The sequence below is a fragment of the Moschus berezovskii genome, chromosome 17, assembly GCF_049115385.1.
Source record: "Moschus berezovskii isolate FMDL1 chromosome 17, NW_MosBer_1.0, whole genome shotgun sequence".
NCBI classification, from domain to species: domain Eukaryota; kingdom Metazoa; phylum Chordata; class Mammalia; order Artiodactyla; family Moschidae; genus Moschus; species Moschus berezovskii.
Window position 1 is genome coordinate 15,532,763 of NC_142476.1, and position 21,872 is coordinate 15,554,634.

The following is a 21,872-nucleotide window of genomic DNA, read 5'->3' on the forward strand; positions in this document are numbered from 1 at the left end:
GGGACAGTCAGTGTTTAACAAGCATAACAGAATTCCCTACTGGTGCTTAGGTTCTCAGGAACCTTAACTCCCTTCCCTCTTTCTATCTAATAATGCTGAAAACTGTTCAACAAGTGACTGGAAAATTCTATGTACAAATGAGGCTTCCAAAAATAAAATTAAACAGCCAGTGATCCTGGAGGGGCTGTAACAAATAACCTTCCATAGCAGAAGCTAAACACTCCCCCCAACCGGCTCCATCTCCAAACAAGTAGACACACGTTGTAATGGCTAAACATCTGCAGGAAAGTGGCTCACAAGCAGTTTACTGTAAAATAATTAAAGCTTATTTATGTCAGGAGGCCTTGGGAATAAAAAAGGAGCTCACAGACCAATTTGCATTAGCACATTCCTGTGGGCCCCTGCTTCCCTTTCAATTAACAGGCCAGCAGGTGCTGCCCGCGGTCAGGACGATAAGCAGCGGCAAGGAGGAGGCTGCCAGGGCTGACCTGCGGACGCCGTGGCCTGCCTGCGGATCTGCTCGTCCCTCGCCGTACCAATTTCCGAGGTGTGAATGTAACGATTCCTCTCTGTCATGCAGGTCTCGGCCCTGAAAAATAAACTGAAGAAGCAGTCCACAGCTACGGGGGATGGAGTGGCCAGGGCCTTCCTCAGGGCGCAGGCGGCTTTGTTTGGATCCTACAGAGATGCTCTGAGATACAAACCTGTAAGCATTTTCGGTCATCACTTTTAATTTGCTCTTGGGTAGTTCTTTGAAATGGGGCAGGGAATGAAACACTTGAATACCCCCCACCCTAAAATGTTTCATGAAAGTTTTCAAACATCCAAAATAATATGCTTTAAAGCACGGTGTTCCTTCTCTGGGTTCTTGACCTTTCGGCTTCAGCTCTTTCGGTCGGTTCCCCTTTAGTTAAGTATTCCCCACACTCTCTTGCATATAGCATCTTGCTGTTTACTGTTCTGAAATTGGAGTTCTTACCTCTTAGTGAACTGTGTTAATGCATTTTAGAATGACTACCCAGTCTTGCTAAGATTACTAAGAAATTAACCAGACAGTTGGATTTATTAGTTTAGAAATGTCAAGGACAGTGTGAAGGTTTAAATGTGTTAGAACCCAGGCATTTTGCAATATTTAGAAATTTATTGTTTTCCTAAATCATAACACTTCTCTCAGCGGGCTTCTCTATTTAGCATATCTTAGCTCACTTTGCCATTTCCTTTTTAATACCCCTAAAATGATTTTATGTAGAATTGTGACCCATGTTAAGTAACCCAAAAAGATCTAAAGTGGTTTATTTTTTCCTCTGAATTACTGGTTAAGTATGTTAGTCTGATTTTACTAAAATGATTACATTGCCCTTTTGTAACCAGATGAATAAATGGGTTAAAAATACTGCTAGCAATAAGACCTGTTATCTAAAAGGAATTCCACCATCGTTAGGCTGTGTAACATCAACCCATTTCTTTATTCCTTCTCGACTTCCATATCTTATTTGTGAAATGAGAATTCTTATACCCCCTCTGGCTGTCTTTCAGGCTGAGTGTGTAAATTGTGTCATAAACTGTGTGCACTAAACAAGCACTGAACACACGTGAGTGGGTTGTGTGCTCTCTGAGCTGACTTCCAGATGACTGGTTCCCACCCAGTGGCTCCTGTACCTCTGAAGAGCTGCTGAGTCACAAAGCGAAGTCTGTAAATTTATAGGCAGATGAGCTGCTGTCTCTGGAAAAATGCATATGATCTAATTTGCTTGCTAATCTTTTAGAAATGTGTGTATATATTTTAAAGCATGATGTAGAACTCATAGTACCATACATAGTATATATAACTCACGTGGGGGAGTCTTCAGAGATTATTGACAGTTTCAGGGTCTCATTCTTTAAAAGACTGGAAACCAGTCATCCATTCTACAGTGGAGCATATTCATTAAAGTTATCAAACATCAGTTGAAACATAAAAATGGGTTTGAAAGACAGACTTAGTGATTGATTTGGATATCACATGTTTTGGAAAGAGATGAGTTTCAGGTTTACAGTTATAGGAGGAAACTTAAAAGTATCACTTTGCTGGAATTTTGCCACATTTAAATACTGACCTTTATAAACTACATTTTTCTTTTTATTTTCCTTTTTAAACTTGTAAATGCCTTCAGATTTGAGGAAAGCAGACTGAAGGGAAAGTTTTCTTAAATGATTTAAATTGTCAGTGTTGTTAGGTGCTGGTTAAAATTATGAAAAATCCCACGTTTGACATTCATTATTATGGTTTTTGTAGCCTAATTTTCTCCTTCTTTGAGCTTAATTAAACAGATAGGGGTACTAGGTTCCTGACTTTTCTTTTAAACATTATGAAATCCAGATTCTCAGTATCTGTGGGAAAATATTTAATTTTGCCAGGGAGTATCTTTCCTGTTTATTGATCACATTTTGTGAATTTATCTTTTTCCTTTTTCTGTGTGATGTTTTCTCCTGCTCTCTTTACTGCTGGTTCTGTCTGGGAGTTGGAGGATAGCATATTCATTCTGCATGTTTTCCCGTTTCTTTGACTCAGTCTTCGAATGAAAACTTAATTTTTAAAGTATGCTGAATGTACTTAGACATTTTTTTCTTACGTATTTTCAAAATAAATAGTTTTTAAGGAAAATTATTTATTGTATATAAAACACTTGTTACTGTGTCAGGTATTATCCTTATAAAAACTCCTGTATTCTGAATTATTGAAAGCACATTTTTTAATTTTATGCAGTCTTTTTGACATTTACGTAATAGGCATGTATCTTCAATATATTTTCTGAGCAATGTAAAAAAAAATGAGCCAAGTTTAGAATTACAGTTATATCATGGATAGCTCAGTTGCTAAAGAATCCGCCTGCAATTCAGGAGACCGCTGTTCATTTCCTGGGTTGGGAAGATCTGCTAGAGAAGGGATAGGCTATCTATTCCAGTATTCTTGGGCTTTCCTTGTGGCTCAGCTAGAAAAGAATCTGCCTGCGGTACGGGAGACCTGGGTTCAATCCCTGGGTTGGAAAGATGCCCTGGAGAAGGAAAAGGCTCCCCACGCCAGTATTCTGACCTGGAGAATCCCATGGACTGTGTAGTCTATGGGGCCCAAAGAGTCGGACACGACTGAGCGGCTTTCACTTTCACTTTCATCATAAATACAGTTTGGTGGTGGTTGCTCAGTTGCTCAGTCGTGTCTGACTCTTTGCAGCCCCCTGGTCTGTAGCACGCCAGGCTTCCCTGTCTTGCGCTGTCTCCCAGAGCTTGCTCAAACTCATGTCCGTTGAGTCAGTGATGCCATCCAGCCATCTCATCCTCTGTCGTCCCCTTCTCCTCCCGCCTTCAATCTTTCCCAGCATCAGGGCCTTTTCCAATGAGTCAGCTCTTCACATCAGGTGGCCAATGTAATGGAGCTTCAGCTTCAGCATCCGTCCTTCTATTGAATATTCAGGACTGTTTTCCTTTAGGATTGATTGGTTTGATGTCCTTGCCATTCAAGGAACTCTCAATTACATTAATTGACTCTTGCTTACATGAATGGTTTTGACTCTTACATTAATGATTTTTTAATTGCTATTAAGATAACTGACCATTTAGTGCCTGCTGGATAGCAGGTATTGACGGGCCCTCTATATTAACTCTTTCACTTAGTCTTTATAAGCCATCAAAATATCACCCCTTTCATTTTGAAGATCAGAAAAATGATGCTCACGGAATTTAAAAACCACCACTGAGGCCCCCAGCTGATGGCTAGGGGCCCGTGTCTTCACCCGCTCTTCCCACCATCCTGCTCGCCGGCTGGTGTGGAGCGTTTCCGCTCGGTGCTGCCTCTCTGTCTCGTGCCGTACACTCCTTGAGATGAATCTTCTGAACCTGACATTTCCCCTAAATGAAGATACATGGAAGACTCTCGGTATTTGTCTGTGTGAGGACTGAGTCTCAGGAATAGTCTTGAGAGGTGCAGAGGGTGGAGGCGTCTTACAGAGTGCGTGTGAGTTGGCGAGGCGGTTTGTTTCCTCCTGCCCTGTAAGCCCTCGCGTGGCTCGGTTCCCCTGGGGTGACTGCCTCCTTCCTCTTCTCTCTGCACTCGGCGGTGGTGCCGGGGAGCCAGCCGGCTGTGGCGGTGAGCGAAAGCCCTCCGGAGGACCTGAATGCTCACTTTCAAATGCACATGCTGAGTGCCACCTCAGAGTAACTGGTTTTATGAATGAAGCGCTTGGAACGTCTGAGTGACAGTACTTAAAATGTTGTTGCTTTTCTCCTCCAGCCTAACTTACACTCTCTAGAAGGTACACTGGCGTGGTTGACAAACTGTCCTTAATTGCAGAGAAAAATCATAAAACTCCTTAAAGTTTTTGGAAAGTGATTTCAGTAAAATAATGGATATTTGGCTGGTTTTGGAATTTTTTTAGCCAACAGCAGGTGTAGCTACTTTTAAGAATTAAGAACCGGGAGGTCAAACTAATATGCTAAGTAAATGGAAGGAAAGTGATGAAGGCACAGACTCTAGAACATCTGAATCCTCACCCTGTGACTAAGCACTTATATGACTTTGGGCTGATAACCTCTTAGTGCTTTCGTTTCTTCACGTGTTTAAAAAAAATAAAGACAATAATCCTTTGTGGGTGTTTTAGAGGATAACATGAGTTCATATATGTTAGTTATTGGAACAGTGCCTGGCATGTAATTGATGCTCTATTTATTAGCTATGATCATTAAACACAATATAGTAGACGTAGTAAATTTGGTAAGGAATATTCCCTCAACATAACTAGAATAGAGTACCCTCTGCTAATCTCCGAAAGCATTGTTATAAACACAAGAGTACTTTTAAATGATTGCACTAAATAAAGGTCATTATTTGTACCTCTTCGTATCATTTGCATCACAACTTATTAAAAATAAGTCAAATTTTTGACCAACAGGTAGTGCTAAAGAATTATTTAATGAGTTAAAATACGGCTCAGTATATTCAAAAGCATATGCTTTATTACCCCAGGAGCATAGAGATAATACTTAAATGTGTTGCTTTGAATATTTAGGATGATGGCATTTGTTTCAAACACCCAAGCTTTTCTGGGCTTCCATGAGCCTTGCTAATGAACAAAAAGGAAATTCTTTCTATAATAAAGATGAACTAAAGTAATCTTGGCCCCTGTTTGACAAAGAAGCATTGGGACAGTTGGACGAAAAATGCCACATAACCTGAAAAATCTTTTATTACTGTTTTCTGTGAGAACCTAACTATATTTTTAAGATTCCCATGAGAGAACTGGTGGCAGAATCTTTTGGAGATTTTAAAATGCTAATGTACCATCGTTATGCAGACATTTTTGCTCAGTTTGTTTATAAAGCTTCCCTAACAGTGACATTACACATTAAGTCTGAGTGTGTTAAGGAACTGAATAAGTACTGTGTTGACACTCTGGATTTTCCTTCACATTTTTGTCCAGTACCCTTCTTCCTGACACCTTTGTTTTTTTCCCCAGCGTGAACTTTCGTGAAGCCATGCACATTCTTAAAGCGTAAAGATCTGTGTCTTTGTATAGGTCTGTGTCTTAAGTATTTCCTTATTCTTGTGAAGTTTCCTACTGTGGAGGACAGTCTAGAACTTGAAACGTATCTCTTCTTAAAAACAAACTGAGCAAAAATATTACATTAATTTAACAATGATAATTTCTCTGAACCTGAACATAATAGAAGGGTAGGAAAAACAGCCCCATTTCATCCGTATCTTAGCTTTGCCTTAATTATCCTATAAAAATAACTCAAATATTGGCTAGTGGGTATTTATTGAGCATGCAGAATGCAAGGTACTGTGTTGGGTGCTATGGGGAATGCAAAGATGTGTAAGGATTTAGTCTCAAGCCTCGAGAATTCACAGATAAGATGTATGAAATAATGTTCAACACAAGGCAGAGGATGAGCGCTAGAAGAGAGAGAGACACACTCGCCTCTGGATGTTCAGAGGCTGCAGAATTTTCTTCGCTCTGTTGAAGGTAAGCTGAGACATCTCGAGGTGAATCGTGGGTTCCGGCTGGAGCAGACCGAGGCCCCTGAGGCCGGGTCTGAGTTATTTCAGTGCCGTCAGGTGCGGGTGACTTGCAGTTGGGTTTCTGGTGTCCTGGCTGCGTCATCGTACAGGTGACACAGAGTGACCCTGTTCTGTGGGTGATCACGACTCTGCTGTTTACGTTTTAAAAGGGGACTCGCGCATGAACGTCGGTGCTTTTCCTGCTGTCGCTGGCGCCTCATCCTGGACGCCCGGCGTGTCGTCCACTCACCGCTCAGATGCGTCTGTTGCTGACATGCTTAGTGTAACCCGACCACTGCTGGTGGTTCCCCTCGGGGAAGGCTGGTTCTCTTCTCTGTCATAAAGCTTCGTCCCGTCCTGCAGCAAACCACGTTTTCTTGCTTCCTTCCATGCCCCTTTGTGTGGCATTCCAGAGCCGTGATTGTTTTCATTCCTTTCTGTTGCCTCGTCACTGTTCCATGAGCAAGAGAGTCGGTTCCTTTACCATCACGTCTCAGTTTTCCCATGAAGAGTTTTTCTTCTCCATCTCTCAGTGTTTCTACCTGATTATTCCGTGCCTTCACCAGACTGTGTATTTGTTTACTTACTTCTTCTGTCAATGAACCATGTAATTAAAAAACATGAATTGTATTATAGATAAGTATTTCTCAGTTGCGTAAATCTTTGTCCCTAAGTAGGGTGATCAGCTTAACTTTAATACTTAGCTCTATCTACACAGATAATGGCTGGATATCAGGACATCTTCCAAACTTGAACTTCTAGCTTGTGTTACGTATCCCCAAGCGACCTTCACGCCCTGTACCCTTCCCTGTGCTGAACGTGCAGCCCAGACTGAACTGGCTGGTGTTCTTTCCAGAGGAAAGTTGCCCTTGACTAAATGGGTGGTGCCTCACCGGGTACTCCATCTTCTCCTCCACCCTTACTCCCAAAAGACCGGCAGCTGACCGACACAGGCTGCAGGAAACGGGCCTCCTCACCTCAAAGCGGGGTGGTCTTGGCCACAGGACTCGTTCTTTTCCACGGGTTCAGGCTGAAGCCGCATTCTTGCCTGCTTTTTCCCCTGCCATCTCCTGTTCCCCATCGCACCTATTTCCTGAGAACTCTCCACCAAAAAGTCACTCGAACAAGAATCCCCATCTCAGTCTTGGCGCAGAAGCCAAGCCAAGACGTACACCAGAAATGATTTTATCAGTTTCTTCTTAAATCTGGATTTTGTTCTGTATTCCTGGTCTTTAATAAGCAGCAGCATCTTCTCCTCCTCAAGCTGGCAATCCAGAAGTCGTCTTTCGACCCTTGCTCATCTTTCTCTTGTATACCTGTGCTCCTTACGCTTTTTGTCTCCGGATGTCTTTACGCTCTTAAAAATTGTCAAGGACATCAGAGCACTTCTGTGTATGTCAGTGTATCTATCACTGTGTGCCATCTTACAAATGAAAACTGAATGTATGTTAAATATTTATTAATTTATTTTAAAACAATACAGACAAAATAAAAAGGAGAAAAAATAAAAGAATGAAAAAATAAAAATGCAAACCTACTAAAGATAAGCATAAACATATTTTCATAAAAGTAACTATATTTCTAAGCAACTTAGAAGAATGGTGCTGTTTTACATTTTTCCAAATCTCTTTCCTGTCTGGCTTAAAAGAAGTTGGATCGATTCTCACATTTGATTCTGCCTTCAGTCTGCGGCACTATCACAAATGAGGAAGCCTTTGGAAATCTCCGTTGAATCTCGTAAGAGAATGAAAGTGAAAAGGGCAAATAGCATCTCAGCACTGTTATGAAAGCAGTCTTAATGTCACAGGTCCTATGAGAAGATCAGCGTTCCTGGACCGGCTTTGAAAACCACCGCTATGTATCAATTGACAAACAAGTCCTTTCGATTTTGCCATGAAATGTTTAGCAGCGTCATTAACCACACGAACTTCAGACGCTCACAACCTGGGTGAATCTGCTTAGACTCTGCTTCCTCATCTGTAAAATGTACTAAGAATCACAGCGTACTGTACTTTTGCAGATTCCCTGACATGGAATACATAAAATATTTCACGCAGTCTCGGATATCCAGAAAGAGGGTGACTTAGAGGTCACGAGCACAGAGCGAATCCTGTTTCTAACACTAACAATGCTGTGCAGTCTTGAACCAGCTACTTAAACTTTATGTTTTAAGTTTCGTTGTTGTTTAGTCATATCCAGCTCTTTGCAGCCCCATGGACTGTAGTCCACCAGGCTCATCTGTCCATGGGGTTCTCCAGGCAAGAATACTGAGGTGAGTATCCGTTTCCAAGAACAGGGGATCTTCCCAACCCAGGGATTGAGCCTGCGTCTCCTGCATTGGCAGGTAGATTCGTTACCACTGAGCCACCAGGAAAGCCCATGTTTTAGTTTCATCGTCTGTAAAGTGTGATGATAATGAGCCTGAGATTTGCATGAGTTAATATGTATTAAGTGTCTTACAACAGTGCCTGGTACATAGTAAGTGTTATGCACTCATTAGCTACTGTTATTACTGTTAATCGTCATTAGTATCCTATAAACATTAGGTAATGGAAGTCATTACTGTTTCTTTCTACCACCTAGTTCATCTCTCCTCTGATTTATTTTGCACTGTTAATTGATCTGCCTGTCCCCATTGTTTCCTCCTGCCCGTAAACTCTCCATTCTGAGACACAGGCACGATCTCATCACCTCCTTGCGTACACACTTCTCTGAGCGGCATGCCTGAGGTCTCCAAGGAGAGAGCTGGCGTCTTGGGATGTGGCCCAGGCCTTCTCCAGGCGGCCGCCTGCCCTTCCTCCCGCTCTGGTTCTTTCTGTTACTTGTTTCCAGCGGCCCCTAGGCCCCAGCTGCTCTCTTCTTACCCCACTTTAGCGCTTTCTCTCCAGACACACTGGGCACGTTGTGTCCACGTCTGTCCTCTCTCAGGACTCTCTTTTCCCTCTGTGATTCATAAAGCCTCTGTTTGTATTCAAAACCAGCTCACCTTCCACTGTGAAGTCACAGAAGGCCCCTCATGAGATCTTTCCCACTGCAGGTGTGAACTGGGAGTTCATGGAGTCACTTTACTCGGAACAAGACGGTGTTTGAGAAACCGCTCAATCCCAGTCCCAATCTCTAGGCAGATTGTAAATAAACCAGAAGATCCTAAGGACTGTTCCTCTTACCATGCCATCTGGCTCAGCCTGGGGCACTCCCACCAGGGAGTCACTTAGAGTCAGTTTCACAGGGTACACCCCAAAGGGGCCAGCAGCGGAGACTCTCGTGTGTTTGCACATACAGCTTTAGAGCACTGTTCATCAAGACTGACTTTTCTTTCCCCTGAGAGAAAATTCTAAGATGGGCCAGGGCTTTGTCTTTTTGGTGATCATTAAGATGGGACAGTTGGATGGCATCACCGACCCAGTGGACGTGAGTTTGAGTGAACTCCGGGAGTTTGTGATGGACAGGGAGGCCTGGTGTGCTGCGGTCCATGGGGTCGCAAAGAGTTGGACACGACTGAGCAACTGAACTGAACTGAAGGTTCTTAGTGACCAAGCTGTTGACCAACTGAAGGTTCATTGGAAGCTTTTACCGTGAGTGGTGTCTTCAAAGATGCATGGACAGCAAACCAGAGCTTTCTCCCTGCTGCTTCCCCGAGAGATTGCAGGTGTTTGCTAAGAGATTATTGAGGACAGAGTTCTTCCAGGTAATTCATGTTGGCTGATGACCAGGCTTCAACAGTACGTGAAACCGTGAACTTCCAGATGTTCAAGATGGATTTAGAAAAGGCAGAGGAACCAGAGAGCAAATTGCCAACATCTGTTGGATCATAGAAAAAGGAAGAGAATTCCAGAAAAACATCTAAGCCTTTGACTGTGTGTGTGGATCACAACAAACTGGAAAATTCTTCAAGAGATGGGAATACCAGACCACCTTACCTGCCTCCTGAGAAAACTGTATGCAGGTCAAGAAGCAGCAGTTAGAACTGGACATGTAGCAATGGACTGGTTCCAGACTGGGAAAGAAGTACATCAGGGCCACCCTCTGCTCCCTCCAATCAGAAGGAACGCTTGCTGGCAACATCAGAAGTCTGGATTTTCAGCTGGAGGTCGAGCTTTGTATTTGAATTGAAGACTGCATTGTTACCATTTTTAGACATTATAGATGGTAATAAAATCTCACATGTTTGAGGGAAAGTCCATCAAATAAAAAACAAGATTATGAACCGTACTGGTTTCTTTGTGATAGCAGTGGGATAGTTGGAACTGCCACTAAAGGCAGTGGTTTTTGTTTAGTTTTAAAATTTATATTTGGTTTTGCAAAGATAATATGTCATACAGAGCAGGCTTTATCTCACTTGCTATTTCATTTGTTTGCTTAGAAAGCATTTATTGGGCCCCAGATAACTAGGTATATTCCTGATAATGGGGATTCGAAAACCACAGATCTTTAACAGGGTTGCTTGTTTGTTATTATTTTTTTTTTCTCATTAGGTTGTAAGTTCTATGATAGTGGCAAGTATAGTATATTTTTGGTTATTCAAAATATATTTATGTAAATTAATCCAATTTAAAAAGTTATTCTATAGTATTTAAGAATGGCAACAATTAATATGAAAATGTATATTGTTGGTGTTACTGTGGATCATCAGCTGATGGCTGGTGGTAGGTGGCATCTATTAATAGATTATTGATTTGTCTTCTGTGATTCTCAGCTTGAATTTAATTTTCTTGCCTCTGGAGCAGTGCTGTCCAGAAGAACTTCCTATGGTAAAGGAAGTGTTCCGGGTCTGTCCTGTCTGTTACACTAGCCACTAGCCCCTTGTGGCCACTGAACATTTCACATTTGGCTGGTGTGACTGAGGAACTGACTTCCTGTTTTGATGTTAATAACCTTAAATGTAAATAGCGCTGAATGTGACTAACGGGTACCGTGTGGAGCAGGGCGCTTCCTTAGTGTCATTAATTTCCATCAGAGTGGTAACAGCTGAATTACACAGGTGGCTAGTCCCATCATTTTATTTGTGCAAGAAGCAGTTTTCAGAATTTTACTTACAGATACCTGTAATCAAGACATTGGTTCTTCCTTAACATTAAATGATAATTAATATTTTCTGAAGTTCTACAGAAAGTGGATGGACAAGCTCACTTTTTTCCTTTTTATTGCAGTGTGTTGATTGCTGCAGGACTTACTGTAAGGACCAGATCATGGGCTCTAATGTCTGTTTTCGCTTCGATCATAAAGTTCAGTCGCTTTTGCTCATCTGTGTGAACGGGTTGTGGAGGGCAGCGGGTGGCAGGGGTCCACCAGTGAGGGGTGCTTTCTGGGCTCGCATGTGGGAGTACATGGAAGCTGTGTTTGGAATTGAAGTCCTTGTGATTTGGAGGAGGGCCGTCTAGTGGAGCCTGAGACTTGTGACTCTTGCAGAGTTCTGAACACTTAGCAAATAGAGTAACTTCAGGCAGCTGGACTACCTAGGACTTAATCTAGAAAGTATCCAGTTAGAATTGCGTTTGTAATCACGAAGAGAGTGTGATTGATAGACCTTTCAATTAAAAAGAAAATTTATTCAAGGTTTTCCCTGGTGACTCAGTTGGTAAAGAGTCCGCCTGGACTGCAGGAGACCCAGGTTCAGTTCCTAGGAGGGGAAGATCCCCTAAAGAAGGGAATGACTACCCACTCCAGTGTTCTTGCCTGGAGAATACCATGGACAGAGGAGCCTGGCAGGCTATAGTCCATGGGATCGCAAAGAGTCAGTCATGACTTAGCAACTAAACCACCAAAAAGAAATTAATGATCATACTGTAAGTGGCAAAAATCATGCAGCAATTTTTATAGTAAGAATGTTTTCTAGTCAGGATGAAATATAATTGTTGGGCTTTTGCAAATAGATGTGCTATTTTTATTCATAATCAATCTGATGATATTAAATCTTTGTTTTTAGGGAATTTATTCTTACTTTGAGAGAGTGAAAGTCAGCATTTTTAAGAGCCTAAAGGATTCTTGATTAGGAAGCTACAGCAGAAGCTTATCGGTTGAGGGATATTTCTACCAGCCTCAACTCCAGCCAGTGTGTGTAAGGGCCTGACTTTCTCTAACACTCGGAGCTCCTAGAAGTTGGCTGTGTGTGTTACACTCCCTTGTGACCTACTGGGTGCCTCCTCAGATAGACTGGTTTGCTCTGACATCCCCAAATTCTTTTTTTCTACCCAGGGTGAGCCCATCACGTTCTGCGAGGAGAGTTTTGTAAAGCACCGTTCAAGTCTCATGAAACAGTTCCTGGAAACCGCAGTCAACCTCCAGCTTTTTAAGCAGGTAAGAGTGCACCTCCATGTTTTATTCTGTAACTTGAGTGTATCAGAAACTTGTAACACATTTTTATCACTGTAAACTTATGTCTAAACTTTGCTATTAGAAACTTCCTCACAGAAAACTGCTCAGCTGATGGTCTCGCAGAGCAGGACTGCCCATGCACAGCAGGAAAAGCAGTGACTAGTTATGACTAGCATGACTAGTATGTCACTAGTATGACTAGGCGTCTTCGAAGGGCTTATCTTAGTTCGGTTAGATTGATACAGCTTGGTGAACAAACCAAGTATTTTTATAGGACCATCCCAGTAATGCGGTTTATGGAACATGATTCCTAAATATGTAAGTTTTTAAGCTTTGTAAGGGGCTTCCCAGGAAGGGGAAAGAACAGATGGTAAAGAACCTGCCTGCAGTGCAGGAGCCCCGGGTTCAATCTCTGTGTCAGGAAGATCCCCTGGAGAAGGGAGTGGCTACCCACTTCAGTATTCTTGCCTGGAGAATTCCATGGCAAGAAGACTTTGCACAGAAGTCTTCCACAGAAGACTCTGCACAATCACAAATTAAAAATTCCGAAAAAAGTTATAGTTCTACTTGTGTGTCTTGATTTCTGGCCCAGAAAATATAATTGTCATTGCGGAAAGGAGCATCTTAACATCAGAATTCAGAAAGTTTAGATGCAGTGTTTCTTTTATCCTACTGTGTGATCTTGGCAAGTCTCTTAATTTAGGCTGGCCTTAGTTTCTGTTTATATTATTTGAATTCAGTTCTTAACACTTAGTTTTCTTATTGAACATGGCAATTTTAAGTGTAAAGTTAGTTATATGAATTCGGCATTTAATGAAGACTTAAGAGTGTGTCATCAGCTGTGCACAAGGCCAGAACAAAGACATGAGTAAAAACTCCGTGATGCCCTTGAGAAACTGACAAGCTAAAGGAAATACTTTTTGCTGTGAAGAGGAAAGAGGTCAAGTAACAGAATAAGCATCAGATCAGCGTGGTGGAAAATCCGATACTGTTTATCCGTATCTGAAGTAGTTTTAAAAAAATGATCTAGGATAGGAAAATGCTCTCTGGGCCGTATACCTGCCTGCCTTCCGAAATGTGAAGAAAGGCTAGATTTATCCAGTAGACCTCTTTAAGGAGCAAAGAGAAGCAGGTTGTGTGGGTTTCCGGATCAGAGGTGTCTTGTGTGAATTTCCAAGGACAGAGTGGGTTCCCTTTGGAGCTCTGTGTCCCTGGAGGGCTCCCGTACAGACAGGATTCCTTCCCCGGGTTAGAGCAGGACCAAGGGATGGTGTGTCAGTGCCAGTGTGTGTACAGCCCAGGGCGGCCCTAGGCTGGTGTCCAGTGCACGCTTGGTGAGTATCCATATCCTTCCCGTGTTTTGTCACGAGGAGATAGTTAACCTCCCCTTGTCGAATCTGAGTTGTGAAGCTCAGGTTACATGGGGGTCGAGGACTGAGTGGATGGGTGGAATGACATATCGCTTCCGCTTGACCATGAGATTCTGTAACTAGTCTTATCATTTGATAAAGTTCACACATGGTCTTTTTTATTTTAATGTAACTACAAAAAGCATATATGTATACACACACACACACGTATATATACATATACACATTTAGAGTCAGAGTTGGGCTCGACCTTGGCTGTGCTACTCGATAGCTTGTTAATCCTCGGTATCTGTCTCTCTCTCTGTAAAATAGCAGCACTGTCCCCACCGGACAGGCCGTGACACCGTTTACGTGATTTAACACCTGGGTGCTGTCGGCTTGACAGTGCACACAACGTTGCGAAGCTCACAAACCTTAGTGTTGGCCTCACCCTGAGAGCAGCTACGTTTACAGAATGCCCGTCAGTGCAGGGTTGTATTGTGTCAACGTAGAGAATGAACTTGTGGACATGAAGAGGGAGTGGGGCGAACAGGGAAAGTGGCGTTGACGTGCAGACACTGCCGCGTGTGAGACTGCTGGCTGGTGACAAGGCGCTGGTGAGCTCCTGAGCCCGGCCCGGGGCTCCGTGATGGCCTCGGGGGTGGGGGGTGGAGCCGGGCAGAGGGGGGCGGATGGATGGACACTTAGAGCTGGTTCACTCCGTGTACAGCGGAAACTAGCACAACATTGTAAAGCGATTACGCTTAACTGAAACAATGAATTGAAAAAGTGTAATGTCATCAAAGAGGCTGAATGTACAATAGAAAACAGTCACTCGGAACCAATTATAGGACAGCTTAGTAGTTATACATACGCAAAAAGACTGCGTTCTTGAAATTGATTCTGTTTCGTGAACCGTAAGAAAGTGATGCTTGAAGGTGCCCCTGAAGGGACCTGCGGCTCTGTTGAGAGCATCACGGAGCCGTATAGGTGAGTCGGGCGCAGGCTCCGCAGTGCTGAGAGGCGCTGAGGGCAGGGTGGCACGCCACGGAGTGTGTCAGGGGCGTGGGGCTCCTGCTCACTTCTTACCACAAGCAACCAGGAGCACAGAGGGACACGTGGAAAGCTCTTCTAGGCAATGGATGTGTTTATACCTGGTTTGTTGTGATGGTAACAGGATGATATGCACCTGCCCACACGCACTGAATTGTCTGCAGGTTTCTGTATACTAATTACAGGTGGCTAAAGGTTGGGGGCGGAGAAGGCAGTAGCGCCCCACTCCAGTACTCTTGCCTGGAAAATCCCATGGGCAGAGGAGCCTGGTAGGCTTCAGTCCATGGGGCTGCTAAGACTCAAACACGACTGAGCGACTTCACTTTCACTTTTCACTTTCATGCATTGGAGAAGGAAATGGCAACCCACTCCAGTGTTCTTGCCTGGAGAATCCCAGGGATGGGGGAGCCTGGTGGGCTGCTGTCTGTGGGGTCGCACAGAGTCAGACATGACTGAAGCGACTTAGCAGCAGCAGCAAAGGTTGGGGGTGGGGGTGGAAAGGGAAAGCAAAAACAGGAATCAACTGGTTAAAAAAAAATAATCAACATAGATGAATTCTCAAACACATGACTGATGTTTCTGAACAAACATGAGACTCTTTAGTGCAAATGATCCATGTTCCTGACTGTGAGTTTGTGACCCGCTATGGGTCAAGAACCACCCACATCTTCTCTTTGTTTGACAATTCTTATGCTCCAAAATTGAGAGAACGTGAACCCAGGAGAGAAGGATATAATTTGAAGGTGAGAGTTAGAGTCGGCTCTTATTCCTGATGACACGGTAGGGAAGGATCTGGTGCTCGCGTCTGTACTTTCATTTGTGTGTGTGTGCGAAGTCGCTCAGTCGTGTTCGACTCTTTGCGATCCCGTGGACTATCACCCACCAGGCTTCTCTGTCCTTGGAATTTTCCAGGCAAGAATCCTGGAGGAGGTTGCCATTCCCTTCTCCAGGGGCATCGTCCTGACCCAGGGATCAAACCCAGGTCTCCCACATTGCAGGCAGACGCTTTACCTTCTGAGCCACCAGGGTTGTGTACTGGAACAACTTAAAATGCAGGATTTGCAAAATGCCTTGTAGTGAAGATCACACAAGACAAAGCCCTAGTGCTTGTTCTCCAGGATGAGAAGTGTGATGGGAGATTCAGCTCTTGTAAATCCTGGAAGACTTGGTATAAAGCTAAACCAGAAATAAAAGTGTGCCTTCCTTCAAGCCACTTCCGGGGGCTTGTGCCTCTGGAACAGGGAGGAGAGGAAGGAGCTCTGTGGAGAAGTTGCCATGCACCAGCGTGTACAGGAGTCCACAGCCTGAATTCATAATGTCTGGTTTGGGCTGACCAAACTCAAATATAAGGTGATCCTAAACTATAGGTATCCTCAGGCCCCTGGCAGAAGCAAGTACACACCCTCCTTGAGGAAACACCCTGCTTCGTCCCAGCATTGGAGAATTCTCCCAGCTGCAATCCTGAAGGAGACAGTTCACTGTTAAGTCATCACACATACAGGGAAACAGATCATGAACCAGAAACAGCAGACAGAAATGAACTTGCAAAGATTTCAAATACTGGAATTATCCGAAGTACAATATAAAATAGCTGTGCTTAAGATGTTCAAATAAGAAGAGGCTTTATAAATGTTCAGGACAGAAAAACTTTAAAGAATGTGAAGACAGTTCTAAGAATATAGCAAATAAACTTCAGGTTAAGGAAGCATGTAATTCATGTGACAGGAAATTGATGTGTTTCATAGCCAGTCAGATCTAGTGGAAGAGACATTTGCTGAACTAGAAGATATATCTGAAAAATTATCCGGATTTTAGTACAGAGCTGTAAAGAACCAGAAAGTGTAAGAGACTCGAAGGGTGAAGAGGTGCCTGCAATCCACACACTCAGTTATAAACGGAGCGGACAGGCCGTGGAGGTGAGACCACATTGGAAGGACGGGGCTGGAGCCAGTGACACGCACGCTTCATCTGTCCAGGAAGTCCCTCAGCCCCAGACTGAGGAGGCAGGGAGAAATCTGTACCTGTAAGCGCATTCGGCTCTGAAATAGTCAATAAAGAGGGACTTTTTTTTTAATTGAAAGAATTTTTAAAAAAATTCTTTAGAAAGAATACCTAGAATCCTTGGCCAACTAAAATAACTTTTAATTGTAATAGAGCTCTGAATATATTTCCCTGCAAGAGTGGAGTTTGCCCTCTGTGTTGCCTTTAATGGTATGTCTGTGTGGTAAAGCTGTGGCCCCCTGTTATTTAATCACATAGCATCACCAACTCATTGGACATGAATTCGAGCAAACTCCAGGAGATAGTGTTGGATGGAGGAGCCTAGCGTGCTGCACTCCATGGGGTCGCAAAGAGTCAGATAAGACTTGGTGTCTGAACAACAGCAGCAGCAAATCTAAGTGTTGCTGTGAAGAAATGTTTTTGTGTGCAGTTTAAACTTGTAATCACTTGGCTTTAAATAAGGAAGATTATCCTACGTAAGGCCTGTCAGAATCGGACGGAAGTTTTGTAAAACAGGCCCGAGGTTTTCCTGAAAGAGGGGAGCTCTGTCTGTGGGCGGCCACGTTGGCCCCTGCCTACAGACCCATCTGCCACGGTCGGTCCTTCCTGCCTGTCCTATGCAGCATACTTAGCCAGCCCTCATAATTATGTAAACCAGGGTTTTACGATAAATCTCATATGTGTATGTGTGTCTGTCTGTCTGTCTAATCTCTGACTGGTTCTGCTTCTCTCGTTGAATCTTGACTACCACACCAACAGGAGAAAGACATTCTTAAGGAAGAACTTTAAGAAAGTAATTCAGGGAGAAAATTTTCTTAGCTCTAAGATGGAAGGTCTGAGATACAAGAAGGAAGGAAGAGCAAAATAAATGGTAAATATGCTTCCCTGGTGGCTCAGATAGTAAAGAGTCTGCCTGCAATGTAGGAGATCTGGATTCAACCCCTGGGTCAGGAAGATCCCCTGGAGAAGGAAATGGCAATCCACTCCCGTATTCTTGCCTAGAAAATCCCATGGATGTAGGAGTCTGGCGGGCTGCAGTCCATGGGGTCACAAAGAGTCAGACATGACTGAACACACACAATACTCACACATAGGAATTAAATTTAACCAGCCTTTACTGTTATCAGACAGGCAGGTTCTCCCACACATTCAAGAATCAATTGGTTCCAATTCAGATTCCAAAAAATCGCTGTTTTGATTATGGCAAAAGGGAGACACTTCAGTTTTTTTTGTAAGACTGGGATAATCTTCCACTCTAAAATCTAAGATGACATGAGAAGAAAACATTATACGCCAGGCCCACTTATGACTACAGTTGTAAAATTTAAAATATTTTTAGCCAATTCTAGCAAGGTTTAAAAAGGTCACTGCTTCATGAGCAAGTTGCCTTTATTCTGGAAATTAAGTGGTAGTTGCACATTAGGAAATCTATGGATGTAATTCACTACATTAACTGATTCTGGGGTACAATCATTCAGTTCAATTCAGTTGCTCAGTTGTGCCTGACCCTTTGAGACCCCATGGACTGCAGCACGCCAGGCCTCCCTGTCCATCACCAACTCCCAGAGTTTGTTCAAACTGATGTCCACTGAGTCGGTGATGCCATCCAACCACCTCATCCTCTGTCATCCCCTTCTCCTTCTGCCTTCAGTCTTTCCCAGCATGAGGGTCTTTTCCAGTGAGTCAGTTCTTCAAAATAGGTGGCCAAAGTACTGGAGCTTCAGCATCAGTCCTTCCCATGAATATTCAGGACTGGTTTCCTTTAGGATTGACTCCTTTGATCTCCTTGCAGTCCGAGGGACTCTCAAGAATTCTCCAACACCACAGTTAAAAAGCATCAATTCTTCAGCACTCAGCTTTCTTAATGATCCAACTCTCATATCTGTACATGACTACTGGGAAAACCATAGCTTTGACTTGATGGACGTTTGTCAGCAAAGTAATGTCTCTGCTTTTTAATATGCTGTGTAGGTTGGTCATAGCTTTTCTTCCAAGGAGCAAGCATCTTTTAATTTCATGTCTGCAGTCACCATCTGCAGTGGTTTTGGAGCTTACGAAAATAAAGTCTGTCACTATTTCCATTGTTTCCCCGTCTATTTGCCATGAAGTGATGGGGCCAGATGCCATGATCTTAGTTTTTTGAATGTTGACTTTCAAGCCAGCTTTTTCACTCTCCTTTTTGACTTAAATCATTAGATCATCTCAACAGGTGCAAAAGCTGTTCATAATATTCATGATAAAAGCAAAAATACATGATTAAAGACATTTTCAGTAAACATCATACTTAATAGTAAAACATTAATATTTCTCTTTGAGGAAGGTTCTATCTATTAGCATTGGAACTCCTCACATATGTAATTGAGCCAAAAATTGTATAAAGATTTAGAAAGTAACACACCAAACTGACTTGACTTTCATTACCTTGAGTATAAAGACAAGCTATATAGGACATTAGGAGATAGCTTAATAAATTTGACTTCACTAAAATTAAGAGCTTTGACCATTAAAAGACTGCATATTTGCAATTCTTCTGAACCACCCAAGAGATTAAAGTCCAGAATATAAAAACCAAAACTGCATGTTACTAAAAAAAATAAAAACAATGTAATTGTGCACAAGACGTGGATAAGCGCATGCAGTTGAAAAACCTGAGTGGCTGACAGAGACACAGAAGATGCTCAGCATTGTTTATAATCAGAGAACAGCAAGTAAAACATGACGGGACATCACCTCACACTCACCAGATCAGCCCAGTTTTAAAAACCTGAAAATCTCAAAATTCAGCAAAGACATGGAGCGCAGGACCAAGTTTCACCCGTTGATAGGAGTGAAAATTTGCACAACTTGTTGAGGAAACACTTTGGCGCTGAAACTTACACGTGCAAATTTCTTCTGACCTAGTGATTTCACTCTAAATTTGGCAGCACGTGTCATTCACTAAAATTACTCATATCGGCAAAATGCTGGCGCTGAACTCACACGTTCCCCAGTGTTAAGATGAGTAAGTGGTTACGTTCCTACCGTAGAGCAGCTGCCCGGCAGAGATGAGCGAACTGCGGTGAGACCAAACGTGAGTGAATTAACAGAAAGAAGCACGTCGCCGAGGAGTGGATATGATGAGCCCTTTAACGTAAAAGCGTTCTGTAGCGAGAAGAGCTGAGCAATGTATTATTTAGGGAAACATTTTTGTGATAAAGCTGTAAAGAGAGGCAAGGGAAGGGTAAGCTGAAAGGATGCTGAGCTTTTCTGTAAGGGAGGCCGTGTTCTGATAGTTGGCTTTATCATTATGCATTAAGCTGTTAATTTATCATTTAAATTATGTAAGTGTTGTATAAAAACAGATATGAAAGTGAAAGAAAGTGCATGTGTTAGTGGCTCAGTTGTGTCTGACTTGTTGAGACCCCGTGCACTGTAGCCCACCAGGCTCCTCTGTCCGTGGAATCCTCCAGGCAGGAGTACTGGAGTGGGTAGCCATTCCCTTCTCCAGGGGCTCTTCCTGAGCCCAGGGACTGAACCCAGATCTCCCACACTGCAGGCAGGATTCTTTACTGAGCCACCAGGGAAGCCCCCAAAGCATACATACATACATGCAAATATACAGTATGTGTGTGTATATGTGTGTGTGTGTGTATACACACACTCTTTGTGGATCCACCAGTAATGGGCTGTGTTTTCACTGACAGCTGACTTCTCATCCTCTTCAGGCCTTGGTTTCTGCATCTGTAACGTGCGTTAGACCAAAGGGTCACTGGGTCTGAGATACCTTTCGGCCCTAACATTCCACGATGCCAGGGAATAAACACGGCTTAGATGGATGAGAGTTGGTTCCATTTGGATAAATTCCTCTTCAGATAATGGATTTGGAAGGAATCCCAGAACCGCTTGTTAAATCCACAGCCCTGGCAGCACCATCTTTACCTCGAAGCTTTACGGAGATCTGAGCCATTGTTTTTAGGTGTCTTCCTTTTATCTCACATTATACTTAACACAGTGAAGGAAATTATGTTCTTGGGTATTGTTTGTTAAGACCTCTGAAACTAAAGTTTCTGCTCATTTTACTATGCACTTTCCATGGAAAAAGAGCTGTGACAAGTCTAGACAGCATATTAAAAAAGCAGAGACATTACTTTGCTGACAGGTCCATATAGTCAAAGCTGTGGTTATTCCAGTAGCCATGTATGGATGTGGGAGCTGGACCATAAAAAAGACTTGGGTGCAAAGAATTGATGCTTTTGAACTGTGGTGTTGGAGAAGACTCTTGAGAGTCCCTTGGACTGCAAGGAGATCCAACCAGTCCATCCTAAAGGAGATCAGTCCTGAATATTCATTAGAAGGACTGAAGCTGAAGCTCCAATACTGTGGCCACCTGATGCAAAGAGCTGGTTCACTGGTAAAGACCCTGATGCTGGAAAGATTGAAGGCGGGAGGAGAAGGGGACGACAGGATGGATGGCGTCACTGACAGAATGGACACGAGTCTGGGTGAACTCCGGGAGCTGGTGATGGACGGGGAGGCCTGGCGAGCTGCAGTCCTTGGGGTCGCAGGGGGTCGGACCCGCCCAAGCGACTGAACAACAGCAACAGCCAGCGACATTCCGTCTTCCCCTCCCGGGTCCCCAGGCGGCTGCTCCAGGGCCCTTGTTCGTTGTGCTTTCCTCTGTGTGTGCCCCGAGTGTCTCTGTACGTGCACTTCCACGTCTCTGACTCGTGCCAGCTCCCGGGGCTTCCTCACGAGGGACCCTGACTGCATCAGTTACCTGTGATGAGGGGTCTTGAACACGTCTTTATTCAGACGGTGAAAGTCGCTCAGTGGTGTCCGACTCTTTGTGACTGCAGGTGTGTGTGTGTGTGTGGTGTCTTTGTGTGTGAGCACACACCCCCACGCACACACGTGTGACGCCCAGTCACACGGATGCAGCTCCGCGTCCGAGCCCTCCTGCGCCCCTCCGTCTGTAACTTGGTTTTACCCTGTTGCCTAAACCAGAAAACTGGGCACGCCGTCACCGCCAGTCTTTCTCACTTAGCTGTTTGGCGGCGTCTGTTGACCCTTCTTTCTTAATATCGTTCGGATTTCCCTCTTGCGTTCTCTCCAGCTTTGGTGTCAGTGACTTGCGTTGGGTA

General features: G+C 43.6%; 1 protein-coding gene across 7 annotated transcripts in view; it reads left to right on the forward strand.

The window, feature by feature from the left end:
* Positions 1-21,872, forward strand: part of DENND1B (DENN domain containing 1B) — a 273,822-nt gene that overhangs the window by 191,416 nt on the left and 60,534 nt on the right. For all 7 annotated transcript variants that reach the window (XR_008685007.2, XM_088845228.1, XM_055418975.2 and 4 more), the window contains 2 exons: positions 581-706; positions 12,230-12,331. Coding sequence is in view for 6 of the 7 variants with exons in the window: in XM_088845228.1 (XP_088701354.1) it covers positions 581-706; positions 12,230-12,331 (228 nt within the window). In the remaining variant the exon portion in view is untranslated. The remainder of the gene's footprint in view (positions 1-580; positions 707-12,229; positions 12,332-21,872) is intronic.